Source organism: Lutra lutra, chromosome 9 (assembly GCF_902655055.1).
Source record: "Lutra lutra chromosome 9, mLutLut1.2, whole genome shotgun sequence".
In the NCBI taxonomy this organism is placed as follows: domain Eukaryota; kingdom Metazoa; phylum Chordata; class Mammalia; order Carnivora; family Mustelidae; genus Lutra; species Lutra lutra.
In genome coordinates, this window is record NC_062286.1 from 68,149,832 (window position 1) to 68,167,193 (window position 17,362).

Below are 17,362 nucleotides of genomic sequence, written 5' to 3' on the forward strand. Positions count from 1 at the left end.
TGATTTTTTATAGACCATGTTAGTCAGCTGTTGCTACAGTAATCCTACAGAAATAAAATCCCAAACTCAATGGCTTATAACAAGCACTTACTCTCATGCTCATGCATCTGAGCATGCAACATCCATGTTGACTGAGGATTGGCTGGTCTAGGCAAGGCTTGGTTGAGACGCTCTGCTTCAGACTGTGGTTTGGTTCAGGCTCATTCCACCTATGTTCACTCTGAGACCAAGCTGAAGAAGGGGCAGCAGCTGCCCAAGGTCTTCACAAGGGATATTACCAGTGTGCAAAACCAAAGCCAAACCATGCGAATATACATACGGCTTTGTGTCACATCCACCAACATTCCATTGACCAAAGCAAGTCTCACGGCCAAACCCATTATCAGTGGGATGAGGGCTGAACAGTCAGAGAATAGCCAACAGTGAACACTAAAATTTTAACTAATTGGGTATAATTGTATTATATATTTATTTCTACATGGAGCTAAATTTATACTATGGAATCTCTGACAGGAAAGATCTTGTGGTAATTAAGAGGAAATTCCGGAGAGATAAGACACTAATGAAGCTAAAAAATTTCTGATACTCCAATTACTAAATAAGTGATGTAAACTCAGGCTTCAGATGTTCATTTATGACTATGTAGGAAATAATTTCAAGCATGTTTTATGTGTTTCAATTGAATCAAACTGTCTTCTTATCAAACTGTGTCAAACCATCAAAACTAATTGATGTCACTATTAAAATAGAAGATAAATCTTTACTATTTAGAGATTTACACTTGAATAAATAGCTGTCATTTTGTAAAATTCTTAAGTGCACTGGTGAAAATCCCAACACACCTTATTTAAAAGAAACTTCACAAACTGCACTAAGAGTGACTTAAAAACGAAAATGAAACATTAGGTCAACGTAAGTGCTTTGAAGATTAAGCATTTTTGACAAACTTAAAATTCTAGGTTGAGAAAATAGTGGACAAAAGTACATTTAGTCAAAAGAGCACCAATCTGTTTTCAATCATCTTTTTATAAATTATTCAGTGCAAGCTCAGAGAAATGATTTTAGTTAAGAAAGATTACATGTGGGTATTAATATGATAAAATATGCTGACATAATATTTAAAATCTATTGGTATTAAGGGAAACAATCTCTCCATAATATTAAAAAAATACGTTTAACAGAAAATTTGATTTCTCAAGTTACACTGGACTGTAATTGGAGACTTCAAATATAACAATATTAGCTATCTATTTTAAGTACTGGAGACTCCTTAAAACCAATTGCTTTGGTCAAAAGTATTATGAACCATCTTAACTACTGGATAGGAGGTACTGCATTAGAAATTAATTCTAATGAACAAATCTGTGAGTTATTCTTTTAAACATTCTCCCCAACTTATTTTCTCTTCCCCTGTAACAAGAGTACATTACTTTTGCTAAGCTGGTCCCGCGACTCAAAAACATAGCTTAAGCATGTTATTTCCTCACTTGCAAAGAGGCATCCAGTGCCTCTGTATCATACTAAGACAGTACTCAAGTCCTACCTCTCACACTCAAGATTTCCTGGTCAACATCTTTCCAAGAGCTCTTGTACTTCAAATGTTTAGGAGCACTTACTACCTGGTTGTACCTATGAAATTTTCCCTGCAAAAAGTTTTGGAACTTGACAAATTATTCTCAGATTTATCTAGAAAATGACCCACTATTAGACTAGCCAAGAAACTTTAAGAGGTTTTGCTCAAACACAGCAAATGAATATTACAAACAAAAATTAAAAAATTTTCCCTGTAATTGTCTTGATTTGAACTTTTCACATGTATCTTATCCCCTTGCAGATCCTAATGGCTTTAAGTGTACATTCCATATCCAAAGTACATACTCCAGGTTGCCCATCCAAGATTCATTCTCCTTTTCTTCCTTATGAATAGAATCCAAGTTTTGCTAGGTAACAATGTACGCAGTTAAAAACATGCACCTTCCAAAATTCCTGGCAGATGGAAATGCTCATGTGACCACAGTTTTAACTAAAGAAATAAGTCTATTTTTAGAGACCTCTAGAAAAGCTACTGTTCTCCTGATAGAAAGGGACAAAAACATGAATATGATGCTTGGAGGTGGAAGACCCTCACACGATTATAAGGACAAAATGTGACATGTTTTATATGTCCTTAAATGTTAAGGACAAAAAAACCCTGGCACATTCATGACATTATGGCATCACTGTACCAGCCCTAGACTGTATGTCTCCAGACTTATTATTTGAGAAAAATAACTCATGTGTCATTAGGCTAGTCTAGTCAGATATCCATTACACACAGCAAAATGACAATCCTAAGTGATAGGTCTTGAAACTTTTTATGAATATTTTAAATAATTACCAAACAGTTATTCAATACTTAGCCTTGTGCTAGTACACAGAAAATACAAAAATACATATGATCTCTGCTCTCCCAAAGCTATCATTTGAAGAAAGACATACAAAACACTGATGATCAATATAAGTATGATAGGAGTCATTTAATACTTACTGAGCACATGTATATAGACACACGTGTGTGTGTGTGTGTGAATGTGAATACACACACACACACAGAGCACACCAGCAGAGGAAAGAAAAATAAATCAGTCAAGGATTATTTCCTCAAAAAGACTACAATAGATATTATAAATACTGCAAAAGATAAACATATCTTTTGTAAAACCTATCAATAGGTACAGATATGTATCTGATATGCATTCATGAATAGTCTGAAGAAAATGTGTAGGACTAACTACTACAAAAATGAAATTAAATCCTAGTTTCAAGGAAGACAAAGCTACTTTTAATCAATGACATCAAAAAAGGGGTCTTTCATACAGAAGATACATTCATGAAGGACCTTCAAGAATGGGTAAGAAGTACGTCTGTGGAAAGAGGGGAGGGGTGGAGGAGTGTCTGGGTATTTGGAGACTAGACAGAGGGGAGAAAAAGGATATAGTTTTGGGCTGGAATAATGGTAGAAATGCAGAAATAAGGAACACAGAAGAAGGTACATGTTTGGGTAGATAAACAGAAGGTTGAGTTTAGGAGTCTTAGTAACAAAATAAATAGATGGAAAACAAGCTTTCCTTCAACCCTCATCCAGTTATTCTATCTACTCTCACATTACGCTACAGGCATCTCACTTTTACCCCATCTTCTTTACTCCTAACTGGCTTTACTATCTTTAAGATGCATCTAAAATAAATACTCAGTATAATTAACAGTGAAAACCTAGAACTGTTCAATACAATAGCCTCTAAACTGCTGGCTGTTGAAATTTAAATTATTTAAAATCAAGTAAAATTAAAACTCAATTTTCAAATTTCAGTTTTCTCACTAGTGACATTTCAAGTTCTCACATGGCCATATGTATGGGACATTGGAAAAATAATCCCATAGTTACAGAAATTCTACTTAATAAAACATAACAACCTAGTCTTTCTCTTTCAAGTCAGAAATCAAGAAGGAAGCCCAGTTATTGAAATTTTGAATACTTTCCTACAATAAGTTTGAGCCTAACACAATGGATCAAGAAAGGGAAATGAGATCTAATGGAAAGAAGTGATTGTCTCTATGAAAAACCAGAAAAAATAAGATAAAAATCTGTTAGAAGAAATCAAAGTTAAAAAAATTCTATATAAAACAAATATAATCAAATTCACATGTATTTGTACTAGCAATAATCAAAAAGAGAAAAGGGTCCTATTTATAATATCAACAAAGAATAAAGTGTTTTGTAATAAACTTAATAAGAATATTAACTATATGAATAAACTAAAAAAGGTCATTTGGAAGTAAAATAGATAAAATGAATAAATATGGATATGTTTTATATTGGGTTTTTTCCATATTTATTGAGAAATAATTGACATATAATATTGTGTATGCTTAAGGCATACAATGTAATATGACATATGTATATTGTGACATTACTGCAATAAGGTTAATTAATACATCCAATACCTCACATAGTTACTTTCTGTGTGCTAAAAACATTTAAGATCTACTCTCTACTACAGTACTATTAACCATAGCCACCATAGTTTATATTTAATGGGAAAATATCATAAATATGTTAATCTCCCAAAAGTAATCTTTATATTTAACATAATTCCAATAAAAATATTCAAGTTACAAAAAATTTTGGAACTTGACCAATTATTCTCAAATTTATCTAGAAAATGACCAGCTATTAGACTAGCCAAGAAACGTTACGAGGTTTTGCTCAAACATAGCAAATGAATATTATAAACAAAAATTAAAATAATAAACCCGGATCTTGCACAGGAAGAGAATACATCAATGAAATGAAATTTAAATGTCTCAGAACAGATCTAATTATTTATATCAGTCATTGTTTATGACCAAACTGGCATCTCAAATTAGTGGAGGAATAAATTACTTAGCAAAGGGTTTTAGAATAAAAATAAAGTTAGCTTTCTGTCTCATAATAGGAGACAAATTCTGTATTGGTTCAAGCTTTTACTATTTAATTAGAAACCAACCAACTGAGTACTAGAAAAAAAAACAGAGCTGATTAATTTTTTTTAAATTTGTATTGAGAAGGATATCCTAGGAATGATCCCCAAAACAGACATAGTAACAAGATTGAGAGATTGGACTCATAAAAATGTAAAACTTATGTACGGTACAAACCCCATCATAAAGAATTATAAGACACTTTTTTAATCCTAATGAGCTTTTTAAATAATGTATTTTTTAATATATCCGTACAATGGAATGTCACACAGCTTTTATTAATGGGAATATGTATTTACTAACATGGAAAGATACACAAAAAAGACACCTTAGTATGTATGGTGTGCTTCCATCTAGTCATAAATTTATATAATTTATTGTGCAATTTTAGTCTGGAACAATCTACCAAAATCTTAAGATCTGTTATCTCTAGATGGTATTACAATGGGTATTTTTTTTAAGATTTTATTTATTTATTTGACAGAGATAACAAGTAGGGAGGCAGGCAGGCAGAGAGGCAGGCAGAGAGGGATGCGGGGGGCGGGGGGTAGTGGGCTCCCTGCTGAGCAGAGAGCCCGATGCGGGCTCCATCCCAGAACCCTGGGATCATGACCTGAGCTGAAGACAGAGGCTTTAACCCACTGAGCCACCCAGGTGCCCCCACAATGGGTATTTTTAAATTTTAATCTATATTTTCTATTTTTTCTACAACTAAATATATGTTACCTAGGTAAAAAAATAAGTAATTTTAAGTTCTTGTGGTGAAAATAGCCAAGACATTAAGAAAAAAAAAAAGCTTGGAGGAGGGGCAAGATAGAAGGATGTGGGGGACTCCATTTCAACCATCCCTTGAATATAGCTGGATATCTACTAAGCCAGTCTGAACACCCATGAAATTAGCCTGAGTTGTAAGTTTATACGTCTGGATCTCTACAGGAGCAGAGGATCTTCAGTCTCGAGGTACAAAGGACAGAGTTGTGATGGCATGGACAGATACTGGAGGATAAAAAGAAGGGGGAGAGGCCCACCAGAAGCTACCCGCTGGAAAGAAAATAACACCCCAGTCCAAAATTTCCTGCACATAGGGATTAGTGATAGCTTGCAGAGCAGTGGTGGTGGGACAGGAAGTACCTAATAACAGTGCTCAAACAGAATCCAGGAGCTTAAGGGACAAATGCTGGGACCCCATGACTGCTTGTGCAGAACTATGCCTGCAGACCTGGGGGGCTGGCCTTGGGTGCCACTGCCTGTACTCACTGCCAGCACCCACCACCCAAACCTTCCCAGACACGGATTGCTGGAGGTTTTGGAGACATGGGGGCAGAGACAAGCAGGGGCCTGGGTCAACCATTGAGAGGATCGCTGGGGGCGTGTACTGCCTGTGAGGGGCTGCAGTTTTCACTGGCACTTACAGGGAGTGACTGTGTTCTAGAGGGTTCAGAGAGGAGCAGACTGTGGCTTCTCTCCTCTAGGGCAGAGGTGTGGGTGTGGATATTTTCCTTTGCCCTGAGAAATGTGGCCAGAGAACAAAAGCTCAAAACCCAGTTTCCACAGAGCCCAGCCCCTTGATGGGGGCAGGTTAATTCCGCCAAAAGCAGGGGTGCCTGAAAAATAACCCAGCAGGCCCCTGCCCCAGAAGACAAGCTAGAAGAACAAGAGGACAACCACCTCAGGGTCCCCATAAAACTATAAAACCCCAACACCAGGGGAAAATAGTATACTGAATACCTGGTGTTGCCTCACAGCCTGTGTAATTCTTAGATTCAACTTTTTTATTCTTTCTCATGTTTTTTGTTTACCTACTTAGTATTTAAACTAGATGCTTAATACAACATATTCCATAGTAACTTTTTAACTTCTGTTTTACACATATACATTTTTCTTTATCTTTTATATATACATTATATTCAATGTAGTCCTTTTTTTCCCCTATTCAATACTAATATATATAATATGCATATTATATATATGTTTAATATATATTTAATATATATTTACATTTTATATAAATATAAAATATATATTTAATAAAAATATATGTTTAATAAAAATATATTTAATAAAAATGTAAATTTTATAAATTTTAATAAATTTTAATAAAATCTTATAAATTTTATGAATTTATTTTATAAATTTATTAAATATATTTTTATATAAATTTAAATTTATATAAAATTATATATTTAATAAATATATATCTGTATAGCATATATATATATAGTAGCTGGGAACTTCCCTAATCTAAGGAATGAAACAGGCATTCATGTCCTAAAGGCAGCAAGGACCCCTCCTAAGATCAGTGAGAACAGACAAACAGCCTGGCATGTAATAGTAAAACTCACAAATCCCAGAACCAAGGAAACCATCTCAAAGGCAGTTAGGGGGAAGAGAGTCCTTATATACAGAGGGAGGAACATCAGAACAATGTCAGACCTGTCCACAGAGACCTGGCAAGCCAGAAAGGGCTAGCAAGACATATTCAGGGCAATAAATGAGAAGAACATGAAGCCAAGCATACTTTATCCAGCAAGGCTGTCATTCAGAATGGATATGGAGATTAAGAGCTTCCAGGACCGGCAAAAACTGAAATATGTGAACCACTAAGCTGGCCCTGCAAGAAATATTAAATTCTCCTATAAAAGGAGAAAGACCCCAATAGTGACACAGAACAGAAATATACAGAGACAATCTATAGAAACAAGGACATCGCAGGCAACAAGATGACAATGAAATCCTATCTTTCAATAATTACTCTCAACATGAATGGCCTAAATGCTCCCATGAAATGGCACAGGGTTGCAGACTGGATAAAAAGACAGGACCCATCCATATGCTATCTATAAGAGACTCATTTTAAACCTTAAGATACATCCAGACTGAAAGTGGAGGGATGGAGAAATATCTTTCATGCCAACAGACCGCAAAAGAAAGCTGGGATAGCAAGTCTCATGTCAGACAAATGAGATTTTAAGCTGAAGACTGTAGTCAGAGATACAGAAGGATACTCTTCAAGGGTCTATCCAAGAATAGGATTTAACAATTGTAAATATCTAGGCCCCCAACATGGGGGCAGCCAACTACATAAGCCAACTGTTAATCAAAATAAAGAGACACATTGATCAGAAAACATTAATAGTAGGAGACCTCAACACTCCACTCTTAGCAATAGACAGATCATCTAAGCAGAAAATCAATAAAGAAACAAGAGCTGTGAATGACACACTGGATCAGATGGAGCTCATAGATACACACAGAACATTCCACCCTAAAACAACAGAATACTCATTCTTCTCGAGTGCACATGGAACTTTCTCCTGAAGAGACCACATCCTGGGACACAAATCAGGGTTCAACTGATACCAAAAGATAAAGATTATTCCCTGCATATTCTCAGAACACAATGCTTTGAAACTGGAACTCAAATACAAGAAAAAGTTTGGAAGAAATTCAAACACTTGGAACCTAAGACCATCCAGCTTGAGAATGTTTGGGTTAACCAGAAAATCAAAGTAAAACTTAAATAATTCATGGAAACCAGTGAGAACAAAAACATATCAGTCCAAAATCTGTGAGATAATATATAGGCAGTCCCAAGGGGGAAATATATAGCCATTCAAGCCTCACTCAAAGAAAACAGAAAATTCCTGAATTCACCATCTAACTTTACACCTTAAAGAACTGGAGCAAAATCAACAAATGAAGCCTAAGCCAGGCACAAGAAGAGAAATAATTAAGATTAGAGCAGAGATCAATGAATTAGAAACCAGAAATAGAGCAGAGCAGATGAACAAAACCAGAAGCTGGTTCTTTGCAAGAATTAGTAAGATCAATGAACTACTGGCCAGACTTACCCAAAAGAAAACAGAAAGGACCCAAATTAATGAAATTATGAATGAAAGAGGAGAGATCACAACTTGGTGTTACCAAGGAAATAAAGACAATTATCGGAAATTATTATCAAAAACTATATACCAATACATTAAGCAACCTGGAAGAAATGGATGCATTCCTAGATACCTATAAACTACCAAGACTGAAACAGGAAGAAACTGACAATCTGAATAGACCAATAACCAGTAACAAGATTGAAGCAGTAATTAAAAACTTCCCAAAATACAAGAGTCCAGGACTTGATGGATTCCCTGAGGAATTCTACCAAATATTCAAAGAAAAAATAATACCTATTCTCCTGAAGCAGTTTCAAAAAATAGATATAGAGGGGAGGAGTCAAGATGGCGGAGAAGTAGCAGGCTGAGACTACTTCGGGTAGCGGGAGATCAGCTAAATAGCTTATCTAAAGATTGCAAACACCTACAAATCCAACGGGAGATTGAAGAGAAGAAGAACAGCAATTCTAGAAACAGAAAATCAACCACTATCTGAAAGGTAGGACTGGCGGAGAAGTGAATCCAAAGCGACGGGAAGATAGACTGCGGGGGGAGGGGCCGGCTCCCGGCGAGCGGCAGAGCAACGGAGCACAAAATCAGGACTTTTAAAAGTCTGTTCCGCTGAGGGACATCGCTCCAGAGGCTTAACTGGGGTGAAGCCCAGGCGGGGTCAGCGCGGCCTCAGGTCCCGCAGGGTCGCAGAAGGATCGGGGGTGTCTGAGTATCGCAGAGCTTACCGATATTAGAACAGGGAAGCCGGCTACAGAGACAGAGTCGAGGAGTGACTCTCAGCTCAGGGTTGCCTTGAACCGGTCGCAGGCTCGGTCAGCTCAGAGCGCGGCCGGAGGCAGGGTGACGGGAGTCATTGGGCGCTGTTCTCTGAGGGCGCACTGAGGAGTGGGGCCCCGGGATCTCGGCTCCTCCGGGCCGGAGACCGGGAGGCCGCCATCTTCATTCCCGTCCTCTGGAACTCTACGGAAAGTGCTCAGGGAAACAAAAGCTCCCGAAAGCAAACCCGAGCGGATGACTCAGCACGGCCCTGGGTAAGGGCGGTGCAACTCCGCCTAGGGCAAAGACGCTTGAGAATCACTACAACAGGCCCCTGCCCCAGAAAATCAACGGGAAACCCAGCCAGGACCAAGTTCACCTACCAAGGAGTGCAGTTTCAATAACAAGGAGAGCGGCGGAATTCCAAGGAGAAGAAAGCAAAGCACGGAACTCATGGCTTTCTCCCCATGATTTTTTAGCCTTGCAGTTAATTTAATTTTTTTTTCTTTTTCAATTTTTTTTTCTTTTTCTCTTCTTCTGCTAAATTTTTTTTAACTTTTACCATTTTCTTTTTTAACGTTTTTTAAATAGTTTATCTAATATATATATATTTTTTTCCTCTTTTTATATTTTTTCTTTATTGGCTTTCTTTTTTTTAATAGTTTTTTTTTTTTTTTTTTCTTTTTGAACCCCTTTTTATCCCCTTTCTCCCCCCTCACAATTTGGGATCTCTTCTGATTTGGCTAAAGCATATTTTCCTGGGGTTGCTGCCACCCTTTTAGTATTTTACTTGCTCCTTCATAAACTCTTATCTGGACAAAATGACAAGGCGGAAAAATTCACAACAAAAAAAAGAACAAGAGGCAGTACCAAAGGCTAGGGACCTAATCAATACAGACATTGGTAATATGTCAGATATAGAGTTCAGAATGACGATTCTCAAGGTTCTAGCCGGGCTTGAAAAAGGCATGGAAGATATTAAAGCAACCCTCTCAGGAGATATAAAAGCCCTTTCTGGAGAAATAAAAGAACTAAAATCTAACCAAGTTGAAATCAAAAAAGCTATTAATGAGGTGCAATCAAAAATGGAGGCTCTCACTGCTAGGATAAATGAGGCAGAAGAAAGAATTAGCGATATAGAAGACCAAATGACAGAGAATAAAGAAGCTGAGCAGAAGAGGGACAAACAGCTACTGGACCACGAGGGGAGAATTCGAGAGATAAGTGACACCATAAGACGAAACAACATTAGAATAATTGGGCTTCCAGAAGAAGAGGAAACAGAGAGGGGAGCACAAGGTATATTGGAGAGAATTATTGGAGAGAATTTCCCCAATATGGCAAAGGGAACAAGCATCAAAATTCAAGAGGTTCAGAGAACCCCCCTCAAAATCAATAAGAATAGGTCCACACCCCGTCACCTAATAGTAAAATTGACAAGTCTTAGTGACAAAGAAAAGATCCTGAAAGCAGCCCGGGAAAAGAAGTCTGTAACGTACAATGGTAAAAATATTAGATTGGCAGCAGACTTATCCACAGAGACCTGGCAGGCCAAAAAGAGCTGGCATGATATATTCAGAGTACTAAATGAGAAAAACATGCAGCCAAGAATACTATATCCAGCTAGGCTATCATTGAAAATAGAAGGAGAGATTAAAAGCTTCCAGGACAAACAAAAACTGAAAGAATTTGCAAATACCAAACCAGCTCTACAGGAAATATTGAAAGGGGTCCTCTAAGCAAAGAGAGACCCTCAAAGTAGTAGATCAGAAAGAAACAGAGACAATATACAATAACAGTCACCTTACAGGCAATACAATGGCACTAAATTCATATCTCTCAATACTTACCCTGAATGTTAATGGGCTAAATGCCCCAATCAAAAGACACAGGGTATCAGAATGGATAAAAAAACAAAACCCATCTATATGTTGCCTACAAGAAACTCATCTTACACCCGAAGACACCTCCAGGTTTAAAGTGAGGGGGTGGAAAAGAATTTACCATGCTAATGGACATCAGAAGAAAGCAGGAGTGGCAATCCTTATATCAGATCAATTAGATTTTAAGCCAAAGACTATAATAAGAGATGAGGAAGGACACTATATCATACTCAAAGGAACTGTCCAACAAGAAGATCTAACAATTTTAAATATCTATGCCCCTAACGTGGGAGCAGCCAACTATATAAACCAATTAATAACAAAATCAAAGAAACACATCGACAAGAATACAATAATAGTAGGGGATTTTAACACTCCCCTCACTGAAATGGACAGATCATCCAAGCAAAAGATCAACAAGGAAATCAAGGCCTTAAATGACACACTGGACCAGATGGAAATCACAGATATATTCAGAACATTTCATCCCAAAGCAACAGAATACACATTCTTTTCTAGTGCACATGGAACATTCTCCAGAATAGATCACATTCTTGGTCCTAAATCAAGTCTCAACCGGTATCAAAAGATTGGGATCATTCCCTGCATATTTTCAGACCACAATGCTCTAAAGCTAGAACTCAATCACAAGAGGAAATTTGGAAAGAACCCAAATACATGGAGACTAAACAGCATCCTTTTAAAGAATGAATGGGTCAACCAGGAAATTAAAGAAGAATTGAAAAAATTTATGGAAACAAATGATAATGAAAACACAACGGTTCAAATCTGTGGGACACAACAAAGGCAGTCCTGAGAGGAAAATATATAGCGGTACAAGCCTTTCTCAAGAAACAAGAAAGGTCTCAGGTACACAACCTAACCCTACACCTAAAGGAGCTGGAGAAAGAACAAGAAAGAAACCCTAAAGCCAGCAGGAGAAGAGAAATCATAAAGATTAGAGCAGAAATCAATGAAATAGAAACCAAAAAAACAATAGAACAAATCAACGAAACTAGGAGCTGGTTCTTTGAAAGAATTAATAAGATTGATAAACCCTTGGCCAGACTTATCAAAAAGAAAAGAGAAAGGACCCATAAATAAAATCATGAATGAAAGAGGAGAGATCACAACGAACACCAAAGAAATACAGACAATTATAAGAACATACTATGAGCAACTCTACACCAACAAATTTGACAATCTGGAAGAAATGGATGCATTCCTAGAGACATATAAACTACCACAACTGAACCAGGAAGAAATAGAAAGCCTGAACAGACCCATAACCAGTAAGGAGATTGAAACAGTCATCAAAAATCTCCAAACAAACAAAAGCCCAGGGCCAGACGGCTTCCCGGGGAATTCTACCAAACATTTAAAGAAGAACTCATTCCTATTCTCCTGAAACTGTTCCAAAAAATAGCAATAGAAGGAAAACTTCCAAACTCATTTTATGAGGCCAGCATCACCTTGATCCCAAAACCAGACAAGGATCCCAACAAAAAAGAGAACTACAGACCAATATCCTTGATGAACACAGATGCAAAAATTCTCGCCAAAATACTAGCCAATAGGATTCAACAGTACATTAAAAGGATTATTCACCACGACCAAGTGGGATTTATTCCAGGGCTGCAAGGTTGGTTCAACATCCGCAAATCAATCAATGTGATACAACACATTAATAAAAGAAAGAACAAGAACCATATGATACTCTCCATGGATGCTGAAAAAGCATTTGACAAAGTACAGCATCCCTTCCTGATCAAAACTCTTCAAAGTGTAGGGATAGAGGGCACATACCTCAATATTATCAAAGCCATCTATGAAAAACCCACCGCAAATATCATTCTCAATGGAGAAAAACTGAAAGCTTTTCCGCTAATGTCAGGAACACGGCAGGGACGTCCGTTATCACCACTGCTAGTCAACATAGCACTAGAAGTCCTAGCCTCAGCAATCAGACAACAAAAGGAAATTAAAGGCATCCAAATCGGCAAAGAAGAAGTCAAACTATCACTCTTCGCAGATGATATGATACTCTATGTGGAAAACCCAAAAGACTCCACTCCAAAACTGCTAGAACTTGTACAGGAATTCAGTAAAGTGTCAGGATATAAAATCAATGCACAGAAATCAGTTGCATTTCTCTACACCAACAACAAGACAGAAGAAAGAGAAATTAAGGAGTCCATCCCATTTACAATTGCACCCAAAACTATAAGATACCTAGGAATAAACCTAACCAAAGAGACTAAGAATCTATACTCAGAAAACTATAAAGTACTCATGAAAGAAATTGAGGAAGACACAAAGAAATGGAAAAATGTTCCATGCTCCTGGATTGGAAGAATAAATATTGTGAAAATGTCTATGCTACCTAAAGCAATCTACACATTTAATGCAATTCCTATCAAAGTACCATCCATTTTTTTCAAAGAAATGGAACAAATAATCCTAAAATTTATATGGAACCAGAAAAGACCTCGAATAGCCAAAGGAATATTGAAAAAGAAAGCCAAAGTTGGTGGCATCACAATTCCAGACTTCAAGCTCTATTACAAAGCTGTCATCATCAAGACAGCATGGTACTGGCACAAAAACAGACACATAGATCAATGGAACAGAATAGAGAGCCCAGAAATGGACCCTCAACTCTATGGTCAACTCATCTTCGACAAAGCAGGAAAGAATGTCCAATGGAACAAAGACAGCCTCTTCAATAAATGGTGTTGGGAAAATTGGACAGCCACATGCAGAAAAATGAAATTGGATCATTTCCTTACACCACACACGAAAATAGACTCAAAATGGATGAAGGATCTCAATGTGAGAAAGGAATCCATCAAAATCCTCGAGGAGAACACAGGCAGCAACCTCTTCGACGTCAGCCGCAGCAACATCTTCCTAGGAACATCACCAAAGGCAAGGGAAGCAAGGGCAAAAATGAACTTTTGGGATTTTATCAAGATCAAAAGCTTTTGCACAGCAAAGGAAACAGTGAACAAAACCAAAAGACAACTGACAGAATGGGAGAAGATATTTGCAAATGACATATCAGATAAAGGGCCAGTGTCCTAAATCTATAAAGAACTTAGCAAACTCAACACCCAAAGAACAAATAATCCAATCAAGAAATGGGCAGAGGACATGAACAGACATTTCTGCAAAGAAGACATCCAGATGGCCAACAGACACATGAAAAAGTGCTCCACATCACTCGGCATCAGGGAAATACAAATCAAAACCACCATGAGATATCACCTCACACCAGTCAGAATGGCTAAAATTAACAAGTCAGGAAATGACAGATGCTGGCAAGGATGCGGAGAAAGGGGAACCCTCCTACACTGTTGGTGGGAATGCAAGCTGGTGCAACCACTCTGGAAAACAGCATGGAGGTTCCTCAAAATGTTGAAAATAGAACTACCCTATGACCCTGCAATTGCACTGCTGGGTATTTACCCTAAAGATACAAACGTAGTGATCCGAAGGGGCACGTGCACCCGAATGTTTATAGCAGCAATGTCCACAATAGCCAAACTATGGAAAGAACCTAGATGTCCATCTACAGACAAATGGATAAAGAAGATGTGGTATATATACACAATGGAATACTATGTAGCCATCAAAAGAAATGAAATCTTGCCATTTGCGACGACGTGGATGGAACTAGAGGGTATCATGCTTAGTGAAATAAGTCAATCGGAGAAAGACAACTATCATATGATCTCCCTGATATGAGGGAGAGGAGATGCAACATGGGGGGTTGAGGGGGTAGGAGAAGAGTAAATGAAACAAGATGGGATTGGGAGGGAGACAAACCATAAGTGACTCTTAATCTCACAAAACAAACTGAGGGTTGGTGGGGGGAGGGGGTTGGGAGAGGGGGGTGGGGTTATGGATATTGGGGAGGGTATGTGCTATGGTGAGTGCTGTGAAGTGTGTAAACCTGGCGATTCACAGACCTGTACCCCTGGGGATAAAAATATATGTTTATTAAGCTATAAAAAAAAAAAAAAAGGATGAATACCCAAGTTTTATAGCAACATGGACAGGACTGGAAGAGATTATGCTGAGTGAAATAAGTCAAGCAGAGAGATTCAATTATCATATGGTTTCACTTATTTGTGGAGCATAACAAATAGCATGGAGGACAAGGGGAGATGGAGAGGAGAAGGGAGTTGAGGGAAATTGGAAGGGGAGGTGAACCATGAGAGACTATGGACTCTGAAAAACGATCTGAGAATTTTGAAGGGGTGGGGGGTGGGAGGATGGGGGCACCAGGTGGTGGGTATTGTAGAGGGCACGGATTGCATGGAGCACTGGGTGTGGTGCAAAAATAATGAATACTGTTATGCAGAAAAAATAAAATAATTAAATTAAAAAAAAAATAGATATAGAAGGAAAACTTCCAGACTCATTCTATGAGGCCAGCATTACCCTGATCCTAAAGTCAGGCAAAGACCCCAACAAAAACGAGAATTTCAGACCAATATCCCTAATGAATATGAACGCCAAAATTCACAGCAAGATTCTAGCTAATAGGATCCAACAGTACATTAAAAGGATTATACATCATGATCACATGAGATTTATTGCTGGGATGCAAGGGGGTTCAACATCCACAAATCAATCACTGTGAAAGAACACATTAATAAAAGGAGAGAGAAGAACCACATTGTCCTCTCAATTGATGCAGAAAAAGCATTTGACAAAATACAGCATTCTTTCTTAATTAAAACTTTTCAGAATGTAGGGATAGAGAGAACATTCCTCAATTTGATCAAAATCATCTATGAAAAGCCCACAGCAAATATCATTCTCAATGGGGAAAAGCTGAGAGCCTTTCCCTTAAGACCAGGAACATGACAAGGATGCCCACTCTCGCCACTATTGTTCAACATAGTACTAGAAGTCTATGTACTAGAAGGAATAGCAATCAAAAAAACAAAAAAAAGGAATAAAAGGTATTCAAATTGGCAAAGAAGTCAAACTCTCTTCTCAGATGACATGATAATTTATATGGAAAATCCAAAAGACTCTATCCCAAATTATAGAACTCATACAGCACTTCAGTAATGTGGCAGGATACATAATCAGTGCACAGAAATCGGTTGCTTTTCTATACACTAACAATGTAGCTGTAGAAAGAGAAATTAGGGAATCTATTCCATTTACGATAGCACCAAAAACCATAAGCTACCATGGAATAAACCTAACCAAAGAGGTAAAGGATCTACACTCTAAGAACTACAGAACACTCAGGAAAGACACTAAAGAAGACACAAAAAGATGGAAAAACATTCCATGCTGATGAATCAGAAGAATAAACAGTATTTAAAATGTCTATGCTTTTCAGAGCAATCTATATTTTCAACACTATCCCTATCAAAATACCAGTGGCATTTTTCACAGAGCTGAAACTAACAATCCTAAAATTTGTATGAAACCAGAAGAGACCCTGAATTGCAAAGGAAATGCTGAAAAAGAAAAACAAAGCTGGGGGCATCATGTTGCCTGATCAAGCTATATTACAAATCTGTGATCACTATGACAGCATGGTACTGGCACAACAACAGACACATAGATGAATGGAACAGGATAAAGAGCCCAGATGTGGACCCTGAACTCTATGGTCAACTAATCTTTGACAAAATAGGAAAAAATATCCAATGGAAAAAAAGATAGTCTCTTTAATAAATGGTGCTGGGAAAATTGGACAGCTATACAGAATAGTGAAACTCGACCATTCTCTTACACCATACACAAAGATAAACTCTAAATGGATGATAGACAATATGAGACAGGAATCCATCAAAATCCAGAGAAGAACATAAGCAGTAACCTCTTCAACCTTGGCCACAGCAACTTCTTTCAAGATGTGCCTCCAAAGGCAAGGGAAACAAAAGCAAAAATGATCTTTTGGGACTTTATCAATATAAAAAGCTTCTGCACAGCAAAGGAAACAGTCAACAAAACAAAGAGCCAACCCACAGAATGGGAGAAGATATTTGCAAATGACACTATAGACAAAAGGCCAATATCCAAGATCTATAAAGAACTTCTCAAACTCAACACCCAAAAAACAAATAATCAAGTCAAGAAATGGGCAGAAGACATGAACAGACACTTCTCTAATGAAGACATACAAATGGCCAACACACATATGAAAAAATGCTCATCATCATTAGGCATCAGCAAAATTCAAACCAAAACCACATTGAGATACCACCTTACACCAGTCAGAATGGCAAAAATTGACAAGGCAAGAAATAACAAATGTTAGAGAGGTTATGGAGAAAGAAGAACCCTCTTACA

At 37.5% G+C, this 17,362-nt stretch overlaps 1 protein-coding gene across 6 annotated transcripts in view; it reads right to left on the reverse strand.

The window, feature by feature from the left end:
* Nucleotides 1-17,362, reverse strand: part of ACYP2 (acylphosphatase 2) — a 192,533-nt gene that overhangs the window by 91,786 nt on the left and 83,385 nt on the right. For 4 of the 6 annotated variants that reach the window (XR_007130130.1, XM_047745773.1, XM_047745774.1 and 1 more), the window contains exon 4: nucleotides 320-397. The exons of the other annotated variants lie outside the window; for them this stretch is intronic. Coding sequence is in view for 3 of the 4 variants with exons in the window: in XM_047745773.1 (XP_047601729.1) it covers nucleotides 320-397 (78 nt within the window). In the remaining variant the exon portion in view is untranslated. The remainder of the gene's footprint in view (nucleotides 1-319; nucleotides 398-17,362) is intronic. 6 annotated transcript variants of the gene reach the window in all.